General features: G+C 42.9%; 1 protein-coding gene across 3 annotated transcripts in view; it reads left to right on the top strand.

Moving 5' to 3' along the window:
• LOC115197006 (non-muscle caldesmon) overlaps nt 1–17,759 on the top strand; it is a 76,703-nt gene that overhangs the window by 11,371 nt on the left and 47,573 nt on the right. For all 3 annotated transcript variants that reach the window (XM_029758120.1, XM_029758118.1, XM_029758119.1), the window contains exon 2: nt 13,379–13,531. In XM_029758120.1, the coding sequence (XP_029613980.1) occupies nt 13,379–13,531 (153 nt within the window). The remainder of the gene's footprint in view (nt 1–13,378; nt 13,532–17,759) is intronic.

Here is a 17,759-nt window from a genome sequence, read left to right as displayed (position 1 = left end):
ATGGATATGTAGAGGGCCAGCCAACGAGAGCATACAGGTCGCAGTGGTGGGTAGTGTATGGGGCTTTGGTGACAAAACGGATGGCACTGTGGTAGACTACTGGATGTAGTCTATCACAGTAGTCACCTGGAATGAGGTAGTCACCTGGAATGTTTTTCCAACAGTCTTGAAGGAGTTCCCACATATGCTGCGCACTTGTTGGCTGTTTTTCCTTCATTCTGCGGTCCAACTCATCCCAAACCATCTCAATTGTGTTGAGGTCTGGTAATTGTGGAGCCCAGGTCATCTGATGCAGCCCTCCATCCCTCTCCTTCTAGGTAAAATAGCCCTTACAGAGCCTGTAGGTGTGTTGGTTCATTGTCCTGCTGAAAACAAATGATAGTCCCACTAAGTGCAAACCAAATGGGATGGCCTATCGCTGCAGAATTCTGTGGTAGCAATGCTGGTTGTTTGCCTTGAATTCTAAAGAAATCACAGACAGTGTCACCAGCAAAGCACTCCCACACATCACACCACCTCCTCCAGGCTTCATGGTGGGAACCACACATGCGGAGATCATCCTTTCACCTACTTTGCGTCTCTCACAAAGACACGGCGGTTGGAACCAAAAATGTCACATTTTGGACTCATCAGACCAAAGGACAGATTTTCCACCGGTCAAATATCCATTGCTCGTGTTTCTTGGCCCAAGCAAGTCTCTTCTTCTTATTGGTGTCCTTTAGTAGTGGTTTCTTTGCCGCAATTCAACCATGAAGACCTGAACAGTTGATGTTGAGATGTGTCTTTTACTTGAACTCTGTGAAGCATTTATTTGGACTGCAATTTCTGAGGCTGGTAACTCTAATTAATTTATCCTCTGCAGCAGAAGTAACTCTGGGTCTTTCTCTCCTGTGGCGGTCCTCATGAGTGCCAGTTTCATCACAGAGCTTGATGGTTTTTGTGACTGTACTTGAAGAAACTTTCAAAGTTCTTGAATTGTTCCCGGATTGACTGACCTTCATGTCTTAAAATAATGATGGACTGTTGTTTCTCTTTGCTTATTTGAGCTGTTCTTGCCATAATATGGACTTGGTCTTTTACCAAATAGAGCTATCTTCTGTATACCACCCCTACCTTGTCACACCACAACTGAATGTCTCAAACTCATTAACACTTTTTTGCGGGTTACTACATGATTCCATATATGTTATTGCATTGTTTATTGTTGATACAATGTACATTGATACAATGTAGAAAATAGTAAAAAAGAAAGAAAAACCCTTGAATGAGTATGTCCGTCCAAACTTTTGACCAAATAAGAATACGAACAAAGTAAATTACATTATAATAGAATAAACATTTGAGCATAAGTATAATACAGGAACACACAATTTAAAATACAATATTTACACGAATATTGGGGAAGGGGAGATGGGGGCAATTGTATCAATTGAGAAGTATAATAAGAGTCTGGTAGCAACAGTTGTGATGTGTGCTAAGGTGAGGAGAATCAGAGCAGGTGGTCAGTCCAGTTCAAGTGTTCAGTAGTCTTATGCTTGTAGATAGGAACTGTCTCTGAGCCTCTCGGTATAAGACCTCATGCTCCGTCACCGTTTGCCCGACGGTAAGGGAGAGAACAGCTTGTGGCTGGGGTGTGTGGGGTCCTTGTTGATGCTGCATGCTTTCTTCAGGCATTGTTTCAAGTAGATGCCCTGGGTGGGTGGAAGCACGATGTACTGGGCCGTCTTCACCACCCGCTGGAGGGCATTACGGTCGTGGATGGAGCAATTCCCGTACCAGGCCATGTTGCAACCGGTCAGGATGCTCTCGATGGTGTGGCAGCATAATTTGGGTGGCATATATTTGGGTGGCGTGCCGAATTTCTTCAGCCGCCTTAAGAAGTAGAGACACTGTTGCACCCTCTTGACAAGAGTGGTGGTGTTGTTGGTTCATGACAAGTCCTTGATGATGTGGATGCCAAGGAACTTGAAACTCGTGACTCTCTCTACTACAGTCCCATTGATAGGGATTGGGGCATGTTCCCTCCTCTGCTTCCTGAAGTCAACAATCAACTGCTTTGTTTTGATGACGTTGAAGAACAGTTTGTTGTCCTGACACCACAATGCCAGTAAACTTACCTCCCAGTAGGCTGACTCGTCGTTTGGTTATTATGCCTAAAACCGTGGTCTCATCAGAAAACATGATGATAGAGTTGGTGTCGTGCAAAGGCACGCAATCATGGGTGAACAGGGAGTACAGCAGAAGACTGAGGACACACCCCTGGGGGCTCTGATGTTAATAGTCAGTGTGGAGGAGGTGTTGTTGCCATTTCTCACGGCCTATAGTCTGCCCGTCAGGAAGTCCAGGGTCCAATTGCAGAGGGTGGTGCCAAGACCCAGGGCTCTGAGCTTGATGTCAAGCTTGGAGGGAACATAAGCGTTGAATGCTGAACAGCAGTCAATGAAAAGCATTCTCACATAGGTTTTTCTCTTGTCCAGATGTGTTAGGGCTGTGTGAATAGCGATGGAAATATTCCGTGGATTTGCTGGAGAGGTAGGAAAATTGGAGTGGGTCTAGTGTGGCTGGCATCCTGGCATTAATGTTGGCCAGCCTCTCAAAGCACTTCATGATGACCGAGGTGAGCGCGACGGGGCACTAGTCATTTGGGCATGTCACCTTGTTTTTCTTGGACACCGGGATGATGGTGGTCTCCTTAAAGCAGGTGGGGACTACAGCCTGGGACAGGGACAGGTTGAATATGTTCAAGAAGATGCCCGCAAAGAAGACGCCCGCCAGCTAGTCAGCATACACTCTGAGGACACGACCAGGGATGACAACTGGGCCAGCGGCTTTGCGAGTATTCACTCTTTTGAGAGTTTTCCTCACATCAGCCTTGGAGATCGAAAACACTTGGTTGTCCAGTGCAGCGAGAGTCTTCCTGGATGGATTGGTATTTTCTGCCTCGAAGCTAGCGTAGAATGTGTTAAGCTCGTCTGGGAGGGAGGCTTTGGTGGGCAACTCACAGCTGGATTTTCCTTTGTAGTCTGTGATAGTCTGTATGCCTTGCCACAAGTAACCCGTCGAGTTGTCGAACATCAATTCAAGTTCGAGTCTGTATTGTCTTTTTGCATGGATTTGCAGTGCTCGGACCTGCTTGCCTTGTTTGCGTGGCGCACAACCGAGTCATCTGGGTTCCCAGATGTAGTAAATTAGCTGTGCTCCTCTCATTTCGTAACTTGTTCAACCACTTCTTGGAAAATTCATCTCTTCAGTATCGTCAACAACATGGTATTGTGTCAAGCTGATGTAATGGCCTCCACACAGTAAATGTTCTAACTTGTTTCATGACAACCATGAGATCATCATGGAAAGGTTTCCCAGCACCCCCTCCTCAGTGTCTGTCTGTCTGTCTTTTATCAGGGGATGTTATAATTTAATAATGCAGCGAGAAAACAACATAACTTATTTTGTTAAACATGTGCTATTAACCTTTCTAATTTACGCTAATAACGACTTTGTTTATGAAATGCTTACTTTCTAACCTAATGCATCTGTAGTCATGTATTACTTTACTACTTAAAACGGTCAAGCAAACGGTATGTTTATGTACAAATTCTACACAACAGCAGGAATACAGTGAGGGAAAAAAGTATTTGATCCCCTGCTGATTTTGTACGTTTGCCCACTGACAAAGAAATGATCAGTCTATAATTTTAATGGTAGGTTTATTTGAACAGTGAGAGACAGAATAACAACCAAAAAATCTAGAAAAAATACATGTCAAAAATGTTATAAATTGATTTGCATTTTAATGAGGGAAATAAGTATTTGACTCCTCTGCAAAACATGACTTAGTACTTGGTGGCAAAACCCTTGTTGGCAATCACAGAGGTCAGACGTTTCTTGTAATTGGCCACCAGGGTTGCATACATCTCAGGAGGGATTTTGTCCCACTCCTCTTTGCAGATCTTCTCCAAGTCATTAAGGTTTCGAGGCTGACGTTTGGCAACTCGAACGTTCAGCTCCCTCCACAGATTTTCTATGGAATTAAGGTCTTGAGACTGGCTAGGCCACTCCAAGACCTTTAATGTGCTTCTTCTTGAGCCACTCCTTTGTTGCCTTGGCTGTGTGTTTTGGGTCATTGTCATGCTGGAATACCCATCCACAGCCCATTTTCAATGCCCTGGCTGAGGGAAGGAGGTTCTCACCCAAGATTTGACGGTACATGGCCCCGTCCATCGTCCCTTTGATGCGGTGAAGTTGTCCTGTCCCCTTAGCAGAAAAACACCCCCAAAGCATAATGTTTCCACCTCCATGTTTGACGGTGGGGATGGTGTTCTTGGGGTCATAGGCAGCATTCCTCCTCCTCCAAACACGGCGAGTTGAGTTGATGCCAAAGAGCTCCATTTTGGTCTCATCTGACCACAACACTTTCACCCAGTTGTCCTCTGAATCATTCAGATGTTCATTGGCAAACTTCAGACGGGCATGTATATGTGCTTTCTTGAGCAGGGGGACCTTACGGGCGCTGCAGGATTTCAGTCCTTCACAGCGTAGTGTGTTACCAATTGTTTCTTGATGACTATGGTCCCAGCTGCCTTGAGATCATTGACAAGATCCTCCCGTGTAGTTCTGGGCTGATTCCTCACCGTTCTCATGATCATTGCAACTCCACGAGGTGAGATCTTGCATGGAGCCCCAGGCCGAGGGAGATTGACAGTTCTTTTGTGTTTCTTCCATTTGCGAATTATCGCACCAACTGTTGTCACCTTCTCACCAAGCTGCTTGGCGATGGTCTTGTAGCCCATTCCAGCCTTGTGTAGGTCTACAATCTTGTCACTGACATCCTTGGAGAGCTCTTTGGTATTGGCCATGGTGGAGAGTTTGGAATCTGATTGATTGATTGCTTCTGTGGTCAGGTGTCTTTTATACAGGTAACATGCTGAGATTAGGAGCACTCCCTTTAAGAGTGTGCTCCTAATCTCAGCTCGTTACCTGTATAAAAAACACCTCCTGAGAGCCAGAAATCTTTCTGATTGAGAGGGGGTCAAATACTTATTTCCCTCATTAAAATGCAAATCAATTAATTCAATTTTTGACATGCGTTTTTCTGGATTTGTTTGTTGTTATTCTGTCTCTCACTGTTCAAATAAACCTACCATTAAAATTATAGACTGATCATTTCTTTGTCAGTGGGCAAACGTACAAAATCAGCAGGGGATCAAATACTTTTTTCCTTCACTGTATATGTTCCTTTCCTCCTCTGATCTCTGTGGTCTCTGGGTGGCCAGCCTGATTCTTTAACAGCCAGGTGTCAAACCTAACATGGGAGTCAGAAATGAGGGAATGAATTACCAGAAGCGTTCCCATTTTGCTACATCATCATTCCAACACCCTCAGTGCACCTGAAGGCTTTATTGTTGGGGTAGATCATGTTCTTAACTTCCAGAGTGAAAATGACTCAGGCTGCCAATGTTTCATGATAATGTATTTGGTCGGCAAAGTACGGCCTGTACTTTGCCAACCAAATACATTATCATGAAACATTGTAAATGCTTGTGGTCCCCTGACTGCTGTTAGTTTTAGACCACCAAACCTCCCCCTTTCTGAACCTCCAGTCTGAAACCCAGGAGTGGCCTTCTTCTATGCGGGTTAAAGTTGTTGGTGGCCTGTGCTCCAGGAGGAGTAAAAACTGTTAGGGGGTCTAGTTAATAGGTAATCAGCTAGCTGTTCTGTTATCCAGACCCTGCATGTAGGGACTTGTACAATACTTGAACATGGCTATTGAACTTGACTTTCATGTCTGTTTTAATGAATTATTCTAACATGTCATACGTAAACATGGGATCAGAAGTGGCTCGAAAGTCACGCGCTTGTTATTTTTGTAGCTAAGTACAGTATAGGCTTAGTTGCATTCCATATTCAAAGAAACACCATTGTCTAATGCTAATGTTAAATACACCACTGCAAAGTGATCAACTTGTTGTTCGCTGGCTAGCTAGCATCACCACTTACCTCGTTGACTGAAGGCAAAGAGATCTACTATTCCATCGACGTGGCAGTAATCAATCAATCTCCAAAACCTAAAACAAATAAATGTTTTACCTTTATTTTACAAGGTTAGTCTCATTGAGATTAACAATCTCTTTTACAAGAGAAACCTGACCACAATAGCGGTATACAAAGTTACATACACATTTACAACATAAAAAACAAAGCAATACAGTTTAAAAAACATCAATTTACACAATGAACAGCAAGATGGTTTGGGAAAGTGTGGCGCAACTAGGGGTCAAAACATTCACAGACCACCACTTAATTTTCCACCATAGTGTTTAACCCAGCTTCAAACTAATTAAAGCAATTTCATCTGACAGAGCTGAGTCTGGACAATACCAATGGCAGACTGCAGTTCTTCAAAGGCCTCATTCAGTACTGAAGCACAACAACTGTGTCATTAGCATAAAATTAGCATTTGACACAATTCTATCAACAATATTAATACAGGTATAGGGGTGGCAGGTAGCCTAGTGGTTAGAGTGTTGGGCCAGTAAGCAAACGGTTCCTGGATCAAATCCCTGAGCTGACAAGGTATAAATCTGTTGTTCTACACCTAACAATAAGAATTTGTTCTTAACTGACTTGCCTAGTTAAAAAGGTAAAAAAGTTGATAATAAACAACATTAGTCCAAGAACAGAGCCCTATCGCACTCCCTTCTGGATAGTTAACATAACCTCTATGCGTCCCACCTACTCAACAGCCAGTGTAATCCCGTGGTGCGATATTCAAATACCTTAGAAATGCTATTACTTCAATTTCTCAAACATATGACTATTTCACACCATTTTAAAGACAAGACTCTCGTTAATCTAACCACACTGTCCGATTTCAAAAAGGCTTTACAACGAAAGCAAAACATTAGATTATGTCAGCAGAGTACCCAGCCAGAAATAATCAGACACCCATTTTTCAAGCTAGCATATAATGTCACATAAACCCAAACCACAGCTAAATGCAGCACTAACCTTTGATGATCTTCATCAGATGACACACCTAGGACATTATGTTATACAATACATGCATGTTTTGTTCAATCAAGTTCATATTTATATCAAAAAACAGCTTTTTACATTAGCATGTGACTAGCATGTGACTAGCATTCCCACCGAACACTTCCGGTGAATTTACTAAATTACTCACGATAAACGTTCACAAAAAACATAACAATTATTTTAAGAATTATAGATACAAAACTCCTATATGCACTCGCTATGTCCGATTTTAAAATAGCTTTTCAGTGAAAGCACATTTTGCAATATTCTAAGTAGATAGCCCGGCATCACAGGGCTAGCTATTTAGACACCCACCAAGTTTAGCCCTCACCAAAGTCAGATTTACTATAAGAAAAATGTTATTACCTGTGCTGTTCTTCATCAGAATGCACTCCCAGGCCTTCTACTTCAATAACAAATGTTGGTTTGGTCCCAAATAATCCATTGTTATATCCAAATAGCGGTGTTTTGTTCGTGCGTTCAAGACACTATCCGAAGGGTAAAGAAGGGTGACGCGTTTCATGACAAACAAATTCAAAATATTCCATTACCGTACTTCGAAGCATGTCAACCGCTGTTTAAAATACATTTTTATGCCATTTTTCTCGTAAAAAAGCGATAATATTCCGACCGGGAGTGGTTGTTTTCGTTCAAAGAGAGAGAAAGTAAACATGGTGTCAGCTCGGGCACGTGCGCCCCAGTCTCATTGTTTTCAGATCGACCACTTACAAAATGCGCTAATGTTTTTCAGCCATGGCCTGCAAAGTCACCATTCAGCTTTCTGGCGCCTTCTGAGAGCCTATGGGGGCGTTAGAAAATGTCACGTCATGCCAGAGATCCCCTGTTTTGGTTAGAGATGATCAAGAAGGCCATGAAATGGTCAGAGAGAGCGCTTCCTGTTTGGAATCTTCTCAGGTTTTGGCCTGCCAAATGAGTTCTGTTATACTCACAGACACCATTCAAACAGTTTTAGAAACTTTAGGGTGTTTTCTATCCAAATCAAACAATTATATGCATATTCTAGTTACTGGGCAGGAGTAGTAACCAGATTAAATCGAGTACGTTTTTTATCCAGCCGTGCAAATACTGCCCCCTAGCCCCAACAGGTTTTAACAGATGACTTGACATCAAACTGGACACATTGAGTTATATCTGACAGGTAGTGTTTTAACCATGAGACTGCTTGATCAGAGAATCCTGTTCTTGACAACTCTTTGCAACATAATGTCATGATCAACTGTGTCAAATGCCTTTGGCAGATCAATGACAAGGGGGACACAGTGCTGTTTCTTGTCCATGGCATCAATTACAATCCAAATCTAATCCATTTTCAAGACAAATCTTCAACAACTTTTAAAATCAGACAGGGTTTGCAAACATTGTAGACTCGCGCAACTACAAGGGTTTAGTTGAACGTTCCCAGATATCAACAACAATAGAACAACCAAACATCTCAGTTTAGAGTCTTTTCAGATGTTGTCACTTTCTTAGCATTTAGTCTGTGTCCTCCAATAAAACAAAATAATAAATGAGCAAAAGCTGTGAAAATGTAAGATTACTGAGTAACTTGTAGACAGGAGAGAAGTGACAGTATGAAGAAAAGAAAGTATGATTATGTATGCGCTCACTACTGTAAGTCACTCTGGATAGAAGCGTCTGCTAAATGACAAAACATAAAAACGTAAACTTGGCAATAGTGAAACAATGTGTGCTACTCAGCAGATATGACATGGTATTAAACTGGCCCGTTGAATCAGTACATGGGAAGGTACTCTTTGAATTGTATGAGAGCGTCACTCCAGTCCAGTGTGCTCCTCGTAATGTGCCCTTTGCAGGGAAACTGGATGTGAAGGCCCAGCTGGACAGATACGAGGCCTTATGTGACTGAACCAACTGATCAGCAATATGGTCATAATGAAAAAGCCAGAGAAACTGAGAGTCTGCATCGACCCAAAGCATCTGAACCAAGCTCTGAAATGCTCCCACTACAGTACATCATGACAACACTGGAGGACGTCCTCTACAAGTTTCCTGCAATGCAAGCTGGACGAAGAAAGTAGCTTCATGAATACCTTCTGGACCCCTTGGAGTCGGAAACGCTGGATCAAGCTCCTGTTTGGTGTCTCCGTGGTGCCTGAGGTATATCAACGCAAGGAGCACAAGTTACTGGCTGAAAGCCATTGAACCCGTCGCTGATGATATCCTGATTGTAGGCTACAGTGACACGACGAACAAGCAGAATGCGACCAAGATGTGAAGCTCCTAGCACTGATGGAGCACTGCTGACTGTCACGCTGGTATAAAGGATTTGGAGACAGGCACAGGAATACACAATAGGGGTTTTTAATACACCCAAAACAAACACATATACAAAAACACTGGGCTGTACCCAAACAAAAGAGCGAGGGTAAACCTTGTTGAACAACATGGGATGATACCCGTAATACACAATATATAAAGCATGCAGCATAACAGCTGCACCAACGCATAGGTACTCACACCACCAACGGACATGGGAACAATAACCGACAAAGACAGAGGGAAGAGAGGGCACATATATAACATACTAATCAGGGGAAATGGGAACCAGGTGTATGTAATCAAACAAGACAGTCCGGGGTTGATGATAAGGAATCCTGTTCAGTGAAGCCTAGAAAGCCAGTGACATAGACCTCCGGATCTGGTGAACAGAATGAGCATCAGTGCCGGGGGGATCCGTGACACCGACCAGTTAAGGTGCGCCTTGGCCTTCTAGAAACTACAATTCAAAGTGAAAGACACTTCCATTGCCACATTCTCTCAGCCAAAGGCCTGCAGCTGGACCCAGAGAAAGTAAGAGTGATCTTCGTTATGCCAAACCCGACTGATGTAAACGGAGTGCAGCATCGTATCAGCTTTGCAAACTATCTCGCAAAGTTCATGCCACACCTGTCAGCAGTCTGTGAGCCTCTATGATGACCATGAGACAAAGAGACACAATGGCACTGACTATCCAAACACGAGGCTGCGGTGCAGGAGATTAAATTCTTATGGCTCAAATCATAATCATATCATGCACGAACTGCTCACAAGGCCCTGGCAGATCGTCAGTATGGACTTATTCAGCCACAGACAAAAGGACTATCTTCTCATCGTTGATCACTACTCCGACTTTTGGGAGATGGAACTGCTAACGGTCAAGCACTGCAAGGAACAGTTCGCAAGGCAAGGGCAGCCGGACAAGGTCATCACAGACAATGGCCCACAATTCGCCTCACAGTTCAAGCGTTTCACTTCAGAATGGGAGTTAGACCACGTGGCCTTTCCAAGGCACCCAAAGGCAAATGGGATGGCAGAGTCAGCTGTCAAGATTGCAAAATAACTTTAACGCAAGGCCTTACAGTGGAGGAACACACCCACCGCAAAACATGGACAGCAGCCCAGCGCAACTCCTTCTGTCGAGACGTCTGAAAACTCCCATCCCCGTAGCCAACAAGCTACTTGAGCCCTGCATCATGGTTGGCATCACGAACAAACTGTGCGACAGAAAGCAGCTCGCTAAGTGCTTCTACGACCGGACTGCTCGAGACCTAACAGAGCTGGAGGTGGGTGAGAAAATAAAGAGACCACACAGGACTTTGGAGGCTGGGTACGTGCCTACAGAAAGGTGCACCACATTCTTACCGAGTGGATGTCGGTGGCTCTCTCTATCGCGGCTACCGGGTGGATATGAGCACAGCAGAGCAGACACCAAACAATATGTCATACACTCACCTGGATGAGCCGGATCACAGTCCAGGACTTAAGGGCAAGGGGTGCAGAACTGAGACATGAGCCAACTGAGGCTGAGTCCTCCTCCCCACCAAGCACACCAGCTCATGGCTCTAACCCCACACCTGTCAAAGGCCACACCTAGTCATGGTGGGATGGCTGTGTAAGCCACCGGACAGGCTTAATGCCACTGTTTGCATAGGATGTGTATTGTCTATTACTTTGTAAGCAAATTATTGTGTTAAACTGTTCTCTGTTATGAGACATGATTAAAAAAAAAGAAAGATGACAACTGAAGTGGAAAGAAAATGCAATGCCTTTTCATTTGTTATTGCATGACAGTTAAGAACTTAATGTTGTGTTGTTATGTTTGCACTTTCTATTGAAAAGGATGATGTTAAGGGATAGAGTTGATAGGTAATCAGCTAGCTGTTCTGTTATCCAGACCCTGCATGTAGGGACTTGTACAATACTTGAACATGGCTTTTGAACTTGACATTCGTGTCTGTCTTTATTCATTAATCTAACATATCATACTGAAACCGTTCCCACTCCAGGAAATCTGCTAATCACACTCACCTGTGACACACAACACTGACCCATCTGCTCTGGAGAGGCATTTGCCTGTTTGTCTTCAGTTTTGTGTGGCGACATCAGTGGCATGCTCAGTCTTGCTCTGGTGTGAATTTACAAAGGGGCAAAAACCGCCCCAAATACATTCCCTCAACAGTCTCACTGTCGGAGTCTGGCTCCTTGGCCCTGCGGCTCTTGCTTTTGAACGTTATTCAGACGAAGTCGAGCTTAGACATTGTTACAATTGTCAGGAAAGGCAACATAAGCCCCAATGTAAACCAGACTCTGTAAACCATATTCTTTGGCGTGTCTTTGCAGTTCATGGAAATAAAGCTATTACAGATCGGTTACAGATCTAAAAGATGGAGTGAGAAAATGGGTCACTTAGATCAGGTTTAAACGAGAACAGATTCCGTGAGTGAAAGAGGATGACAAAGAAAGAAAGGCCATCTATAATCCAGACACCAAAAGATGAATTACATCATCATCTGAGTCAGACGTTTGACTTGTGCCAAGAATGAGATAATCCCATAATGCTGATTAAAGGAAAAATAATAAGAGGGTATAAAAGTTAAGTCAGAGAGCCTTGGTCCTGCCACGTCCACTACTACCATACCAACTGGGTGTGCTTGCATCCTTGTCTCCACAATGGTTGTGTCAAAAAAAATTGGGAGACAAACTCATACAAATTAAATTTTACGTCATAACTGATGTGTCAAATGTGCTATACTGTGAAATCGCCTTTGTGAAATCTTGAAATATCTTCCTGATTCACAACTCAGTGGTTTTGGGCACTTGGTCATGTCATTCTCCCCTGGCCTCTCTCTCTCCTACATACTCACGCTGACCGTAACTGCTAAGCGAATAGAAAACAGAAAGGAAAGAAAGTGCCTGAAGGCAAAGAGAGGAGAGGGGAATGAGGGAACGAAGCTGATGCTATTGCTTGTAACCGAAAATTACTAATGGGTGGTGGGGGGCTGATTTTACAGACCATCCCACCTACATGGTCCTTTATAGGGGGTGTTGTAAAATGGAGAGTCACTGAAACAGATGGGTTGATGGTCTCAGGTGGTGGTAACAACACACACACACACACACACACACACACACACACACACACACACACACACAGGACCTGGGGTCTGGGACACATTAGGGCCCTATTAGTGACCTGAGCCTGCCTTAATTGATCCAGAAGCCAAATGGATGTGCGTGCTGTCATCTGACACCCTGACACACAGATGGAACCTATTAACCACCAGTCCTCCTGCATTCACCCTCAGGCTAATACAAATGTGTGTTTGCGTGTTTGTGTGCATGCGTGTGTGTGTATTCACCCTGAGGCTAATACCATGGTCCCTTCGCTACACACCAGAGACATACAGCACAGCAGACACGTCCATACGTGCTGTAGTATCTGCTCATCATAATCACAGACAAATAGATGGCATGCACTTCCAGGCAATGTCTGAATGTCTAAATGTCTAAATCAGCGAGGGTGAACTTTAAACCCTTTTTGCGTCCCATGGGGAGTTTGGTTTGTTCTGCCGTGGAGAAAGGGGAATAGACTGTTGTGATAAATATGTTGCTGCAGTAAAATGCAAACATAAGGACAGCCACATGTGTGTGCATGTTTACTGATGAGGGGGATGCTGTAGTGGGTGAGAGAATCTCATCCGTGGTGAGCTGAACAATGGGCTTAGCGGAGGGCTTAGGCATTGTTTTAAAATCATCTTCTTTGGAGAGCCCAGGCCGAGCCCAGGATGATGACTCAGGGAATCCATGTCAGCTAAAAATATAACGCTCAAAGACACACGGGGCTAAAACCAGTTCCTTATTTAGGTTCTAAAGCTACAGTCTGTGATTTTGAAAGCTGTTCAATGGTCATTTTAATTATTTATTACCTTTGTTCCCTAGTCCCATATCTCAGAAGTATACCGAAACAAGTGGCAAGGACCCATTTTGTTGTTTTTCAAATCTCAGACTATAGCTTTAAACACTGCTTCTCTCCGGCTCTCCACAGAATCACCACCCAACGGAGCGTTGAGGATGCAGAGGAGGTGGAGCGAGAGCGTCGGCGCAGGGCCCGGGAGTCCTTCCGCAGTATGGGTAGCAGCAGCACCTCGGACCCTGGAGGCCCTTCACTGGACAATGTGGCCCTGGCTGAGGACGGCCTGTAAGTACCCAAATACAGTCTTAGAAAAAAAGGATCTAGAATCTAAAAGGGTTCCTTGGCTGTCCCCATAAAATAACCCTTTGAAGAACCCTATTTGATTCCAGATAGAACGCTTTTGGTTCCAGGTAGAACCCTTTCCACAGAGGGTAGAACCTAGAAGGGTTCTACCTGGAACCAAAAAGGGTTATCCTATAGGGACAGCCGAGGAACTCTTTTGGAACTCTTTTTTCTAAGAGTGTACTTTACTTTGACTCATCCAAGATGATAATGGAGTTTTTGAACCTATAGTAGATCAGTCATTTGAGATTACTCATTTCCTCTCCCAAACATTACTCATTCACCCACTCAGTCATGTCCCATCTCTCAAATCTAAACTACAGTGTCTCTATTACAGTATGTTTTGAATTGTACTGATGCAATGATTTATATTAAGGGGTGCTTGTCAGACTTCCCAGCTGTGGATGCCTCAGTCTATCATATCATGGGAGTGCTACTGGGACAGTTAGTTCCCCTGCTTGCCATACATTCAGTTGTTTATGGATCTGCTCCACAATCCTGAGGATGCGTGGTTACAACAAATAAATATTTCCTTTGGGAAAAGCCATTAATCTCCACATCTCCTCTTAATACCTCTCTCTCTTTCTCCTCTCTCTACCCCATTCCCTCTTTCTCTCTAGCTCTCTCTCTCCCCTACTTGTTACTTCTCTCTCTCTCTCTTTCTCTCTCTCTCTCTCTCTCTCTCTCCCACACTCATTCCTTCACTCTCTCCGTGTGAAGAAGAACACACAGCTGCCTTCACATTACAGCATCTCAGAAGAATGTTTACTACAAAGTGTCTTAAAAAATGACTACTATGTCATGGCCCTTAGCATAACTGCCACATTTAATCTCACAGATTTAATTACAGACTGTCTCTCCAACACCTTCTCCAAGTGGGGAGAAGAGAGAGTAAAACAGCTGATCATGTCAATGGCGCCACATTTCTAAACCTTTCTAAACCGGGTCACTTTAACTCTACCTACGTGTATATATTACCTCAATTACCTCGACTAACCAGTGCCCCCACACATTGACTCTGTACTGGTACCCCCTGTATATAGCCTCGCTATTGCTATTGTTATTTTACTGCTGCTGTTTAATTATTTGTAACTTTTTGTTTCTATAATATGTATTTTTTTACTTATCTATTTTTTTACTTAAAACGTTTTTCTTCTTAACTTCTTAAAGCATTGTTGGTTAAGAGCTTGTAAGAAAGCATTTCACTGTAAGGTCAGTTATTCATTTTGATATTTTACTCTGGCATTCACAAGAAACTCTAAGTAGCTCGAAGAACCAATCAAACACGTATGTCAGAGACAAACAGGTTGAGTGGCGAATGAGGGAGCCCCTCCCCTCTTACTAAAGAGCCACTCTCCTGCCCTCTGATCATTCTCACCTCTCTTCCTCACAGAAAAGTTCTACTCTAGCTCTCCTCAGCATTACTTGATCTGTTTTCCTGTTTAACTGTTAACCGGTTTGCTGTTGAGGTTAAGCCGCCGAGCGCAGGTTTTTTCGTCTTTTGTGGTGGGTGACTTTACCGAAAGGAACGTTTTTGCTTCGGGAAGAATTAGCCCGTGGTGGGAAAAGTACCCAATTGTCATACTTGACTAAAAAAAAAATAGTAAAATAGTGAAAGTAAAAGTTAAAGTCACCCAGTAAAACACTACTTAAGTAAAAGTCTAAAAGTATTTGGTTTTAAAAATATTTAAGTATCAAAGTAAATGTTATTGATAAAATATACTTAATTATCAAAAGTTAAAGTATAAATCATTTAAAATTCCTTAAGCAAACCAGACAGCATGATTTCCATGGTTTTTTTATTTATAGATAGCCAGGGGCACACTCCAACACTCAGACATAATTTACAATCAAAGCATTTGTGTTTAGTGAGTCTGCCAGATCACAGGCAGTAGGGATGACCAGAGATGTTCTCTTGATACGTTTGTGGATTGGACAATTTTCCTGTCCTGCTAAGCATACAAAGTGTAACAAGTACTTTTGGGTGTCAGGGAAAATGTATTGAGTAAAAAGCATATTATTTTCTTTAGGAATATACTGGAGTAAAAGTTGTCAAACATATAAATAGTCAAGTACAGATACCCCAAAAAACTACTTAATTGTTGAGGACAATATCCAATGGTAGAGCGTGGAGCGAAATACAAAAACCTCAAAAATGCTATAATTTCAATTTTTCAAACATACGACTATTTTACACCATTTTAAAGACAAGACTCGTTAATCTAACCACATTGTCCGATTTCAAAAAGGCTTTACAGCGAAAGCAAAACATTAGATTATGTTAGGAGAGTACACAGCCAAAAATAATCACACAGCCATTTTCAAAGCAAGCATATATGTCACATAAACCCAAAACACAGCTAAATGAAGCGCTAACCTTTGATGATCTTCATCAGATGACACTCCTAGGACATTATGTTATACAATACATGCATGTTTTGTTCAATCAAGTTCATATTTATATCCAAAAACAGCTTTTTACATTAGCATGTGATGCTCAGAACATGCATTCCCAGCCAAAACTTCCGGTGAATTTACTAAATTACTCATCATAAACGTTGACACAATACATAACTATTATTTTAAGAATTATAGATACAGAACTCCTTTATGCAATCGCTATGTCAGATTTTAAAATAGCTTTTCGTCGAAAGCACATTTTGCAATATTCTGAGTAAATAGCTCAGACATCACGGCTAGCTATTTTGACACCCGCCAAGTTCGGGGCTCACTAAACTCAGAATTACTATTAGAAAAATTGTATTACCTTTGCTGATCTTCGTCAGAATGCACTCCCAGGACTGCTACTTCAACAAGAAATGTTGTTTTTGTTCCAAATAATCCATGGTTATGTCGAAATACCTCCGTTTTGTTCGTGCGTTCCGGTCACTATCCAAAGGGTAACGCGCGAGCGCATTTCGAGACAAAAAATTCCAAATGTTCCTTTACCGTACTTAGAAGCATGTCAAACGCTGTTTAAAATCAATTTTTATGGAATTTTTCTTGTAAAATAGCAATAATATTCCAACCGGACAATAGTGTATTCATTCAAAGAGAGAAAAGAAAAAACAGCATGGTCACGGGAACGCGCATCTCCAATCTCTTTGTCACTAGGCAGACCACTGACAAACTGTGCTAGTATACTTTGCCCAGAGACAGGAGACGCCTCAATCCACGTTCTGAAGTCTTTAGAGAGCCAATGGAAGCCTTAGAAAGTGCCACATAACAGCTCAGATACTGTAGTTTTGATAGAGAAGCAAAAGAATAACTACAAATTCGCAGACAGGCCACTTCCTGCTTGGACTCTTCTCAGGTGTTTGCCTGCCATATGAGTTCTGTTATACTCACAGACACCATTCAAACAGTTTTTGAAACTTCAGAGTGTTTTCTATCCAAATCTAATTGTATGCATATTCTTGTTTCTGGGCAAGAGTAGTAGCCAGTTTAAATCGGGTACGTATTTTTCATCCGGCCGTGAAAATACTGCCCCCTATCCACAGCAGGTTTTAAGTAATGCTTTAATGTATTATTACTTAAGCACTTTACACCCCTGGAATTAGCTTTGTCGCTTCTTCTTCCTTTTTGTCCTGTGGTAGCTAGCATCGCACTAGCTGCTAAGACTTGGCTATCCTACCGACTAGCTTTTCTACCTGGAAGGGTAGAATTACTAGCGAGCTCTCTCATTTAGCTCAACCCACTACCGTGCCACGTTGACTAGACTGACCTCCCTAGCTTTACTGCTTATAGGTCGAAAGCCATGCATTTGTTTGTCGCAAGATCAACATAGTGCTAGCTTCCTTTGGCTAACTTTGTGTTAACTAGCTAGGCTACTAGCCCATGATGCAAACACTAGCTACGCTCACATTGTTAAAGGATTTACTTTTCTGGCTAGAACTGTGCTAACTAGCTAGGCTTCTATCCAAGTGGCAAACACTAGTTACTTTTCTGGAGGGTAGTCGAACGCTTGGCCCAAGATGAGAGGGAAAGGGAAGGGGAAGGGGAAGGGGAAGGGGCATGACCTCCAGGCAGCAGATGAGGAAGAGGATGAAAGGGCACATGCCGTTTCCTCTAGTCCCTCTTCACCCTTAGCGTGGCAACGATGGCGGATAACAGATATTCGCTCATTGATGTCTGCACTCTAAAAAATGCTTGACCCAACTGCTGGGTTGCA

The sequence above is a fragment of the Salmo trutta genome, chromosome 7, assembly GCF_901001165.1.
Source record: "Salmo trutta chromosome 7, fSalTru1.1, whole genome shotgun sequence".
Lineage (NCBI taxonomy): Eukaryota > Metazoa > Chordata > Actinopteri > Salmoniformes > Salmonidae > Salmo > Salmo trutta.
This window is presented reverse-complemented; position numbering and strand designations above follow the sequence as displayed.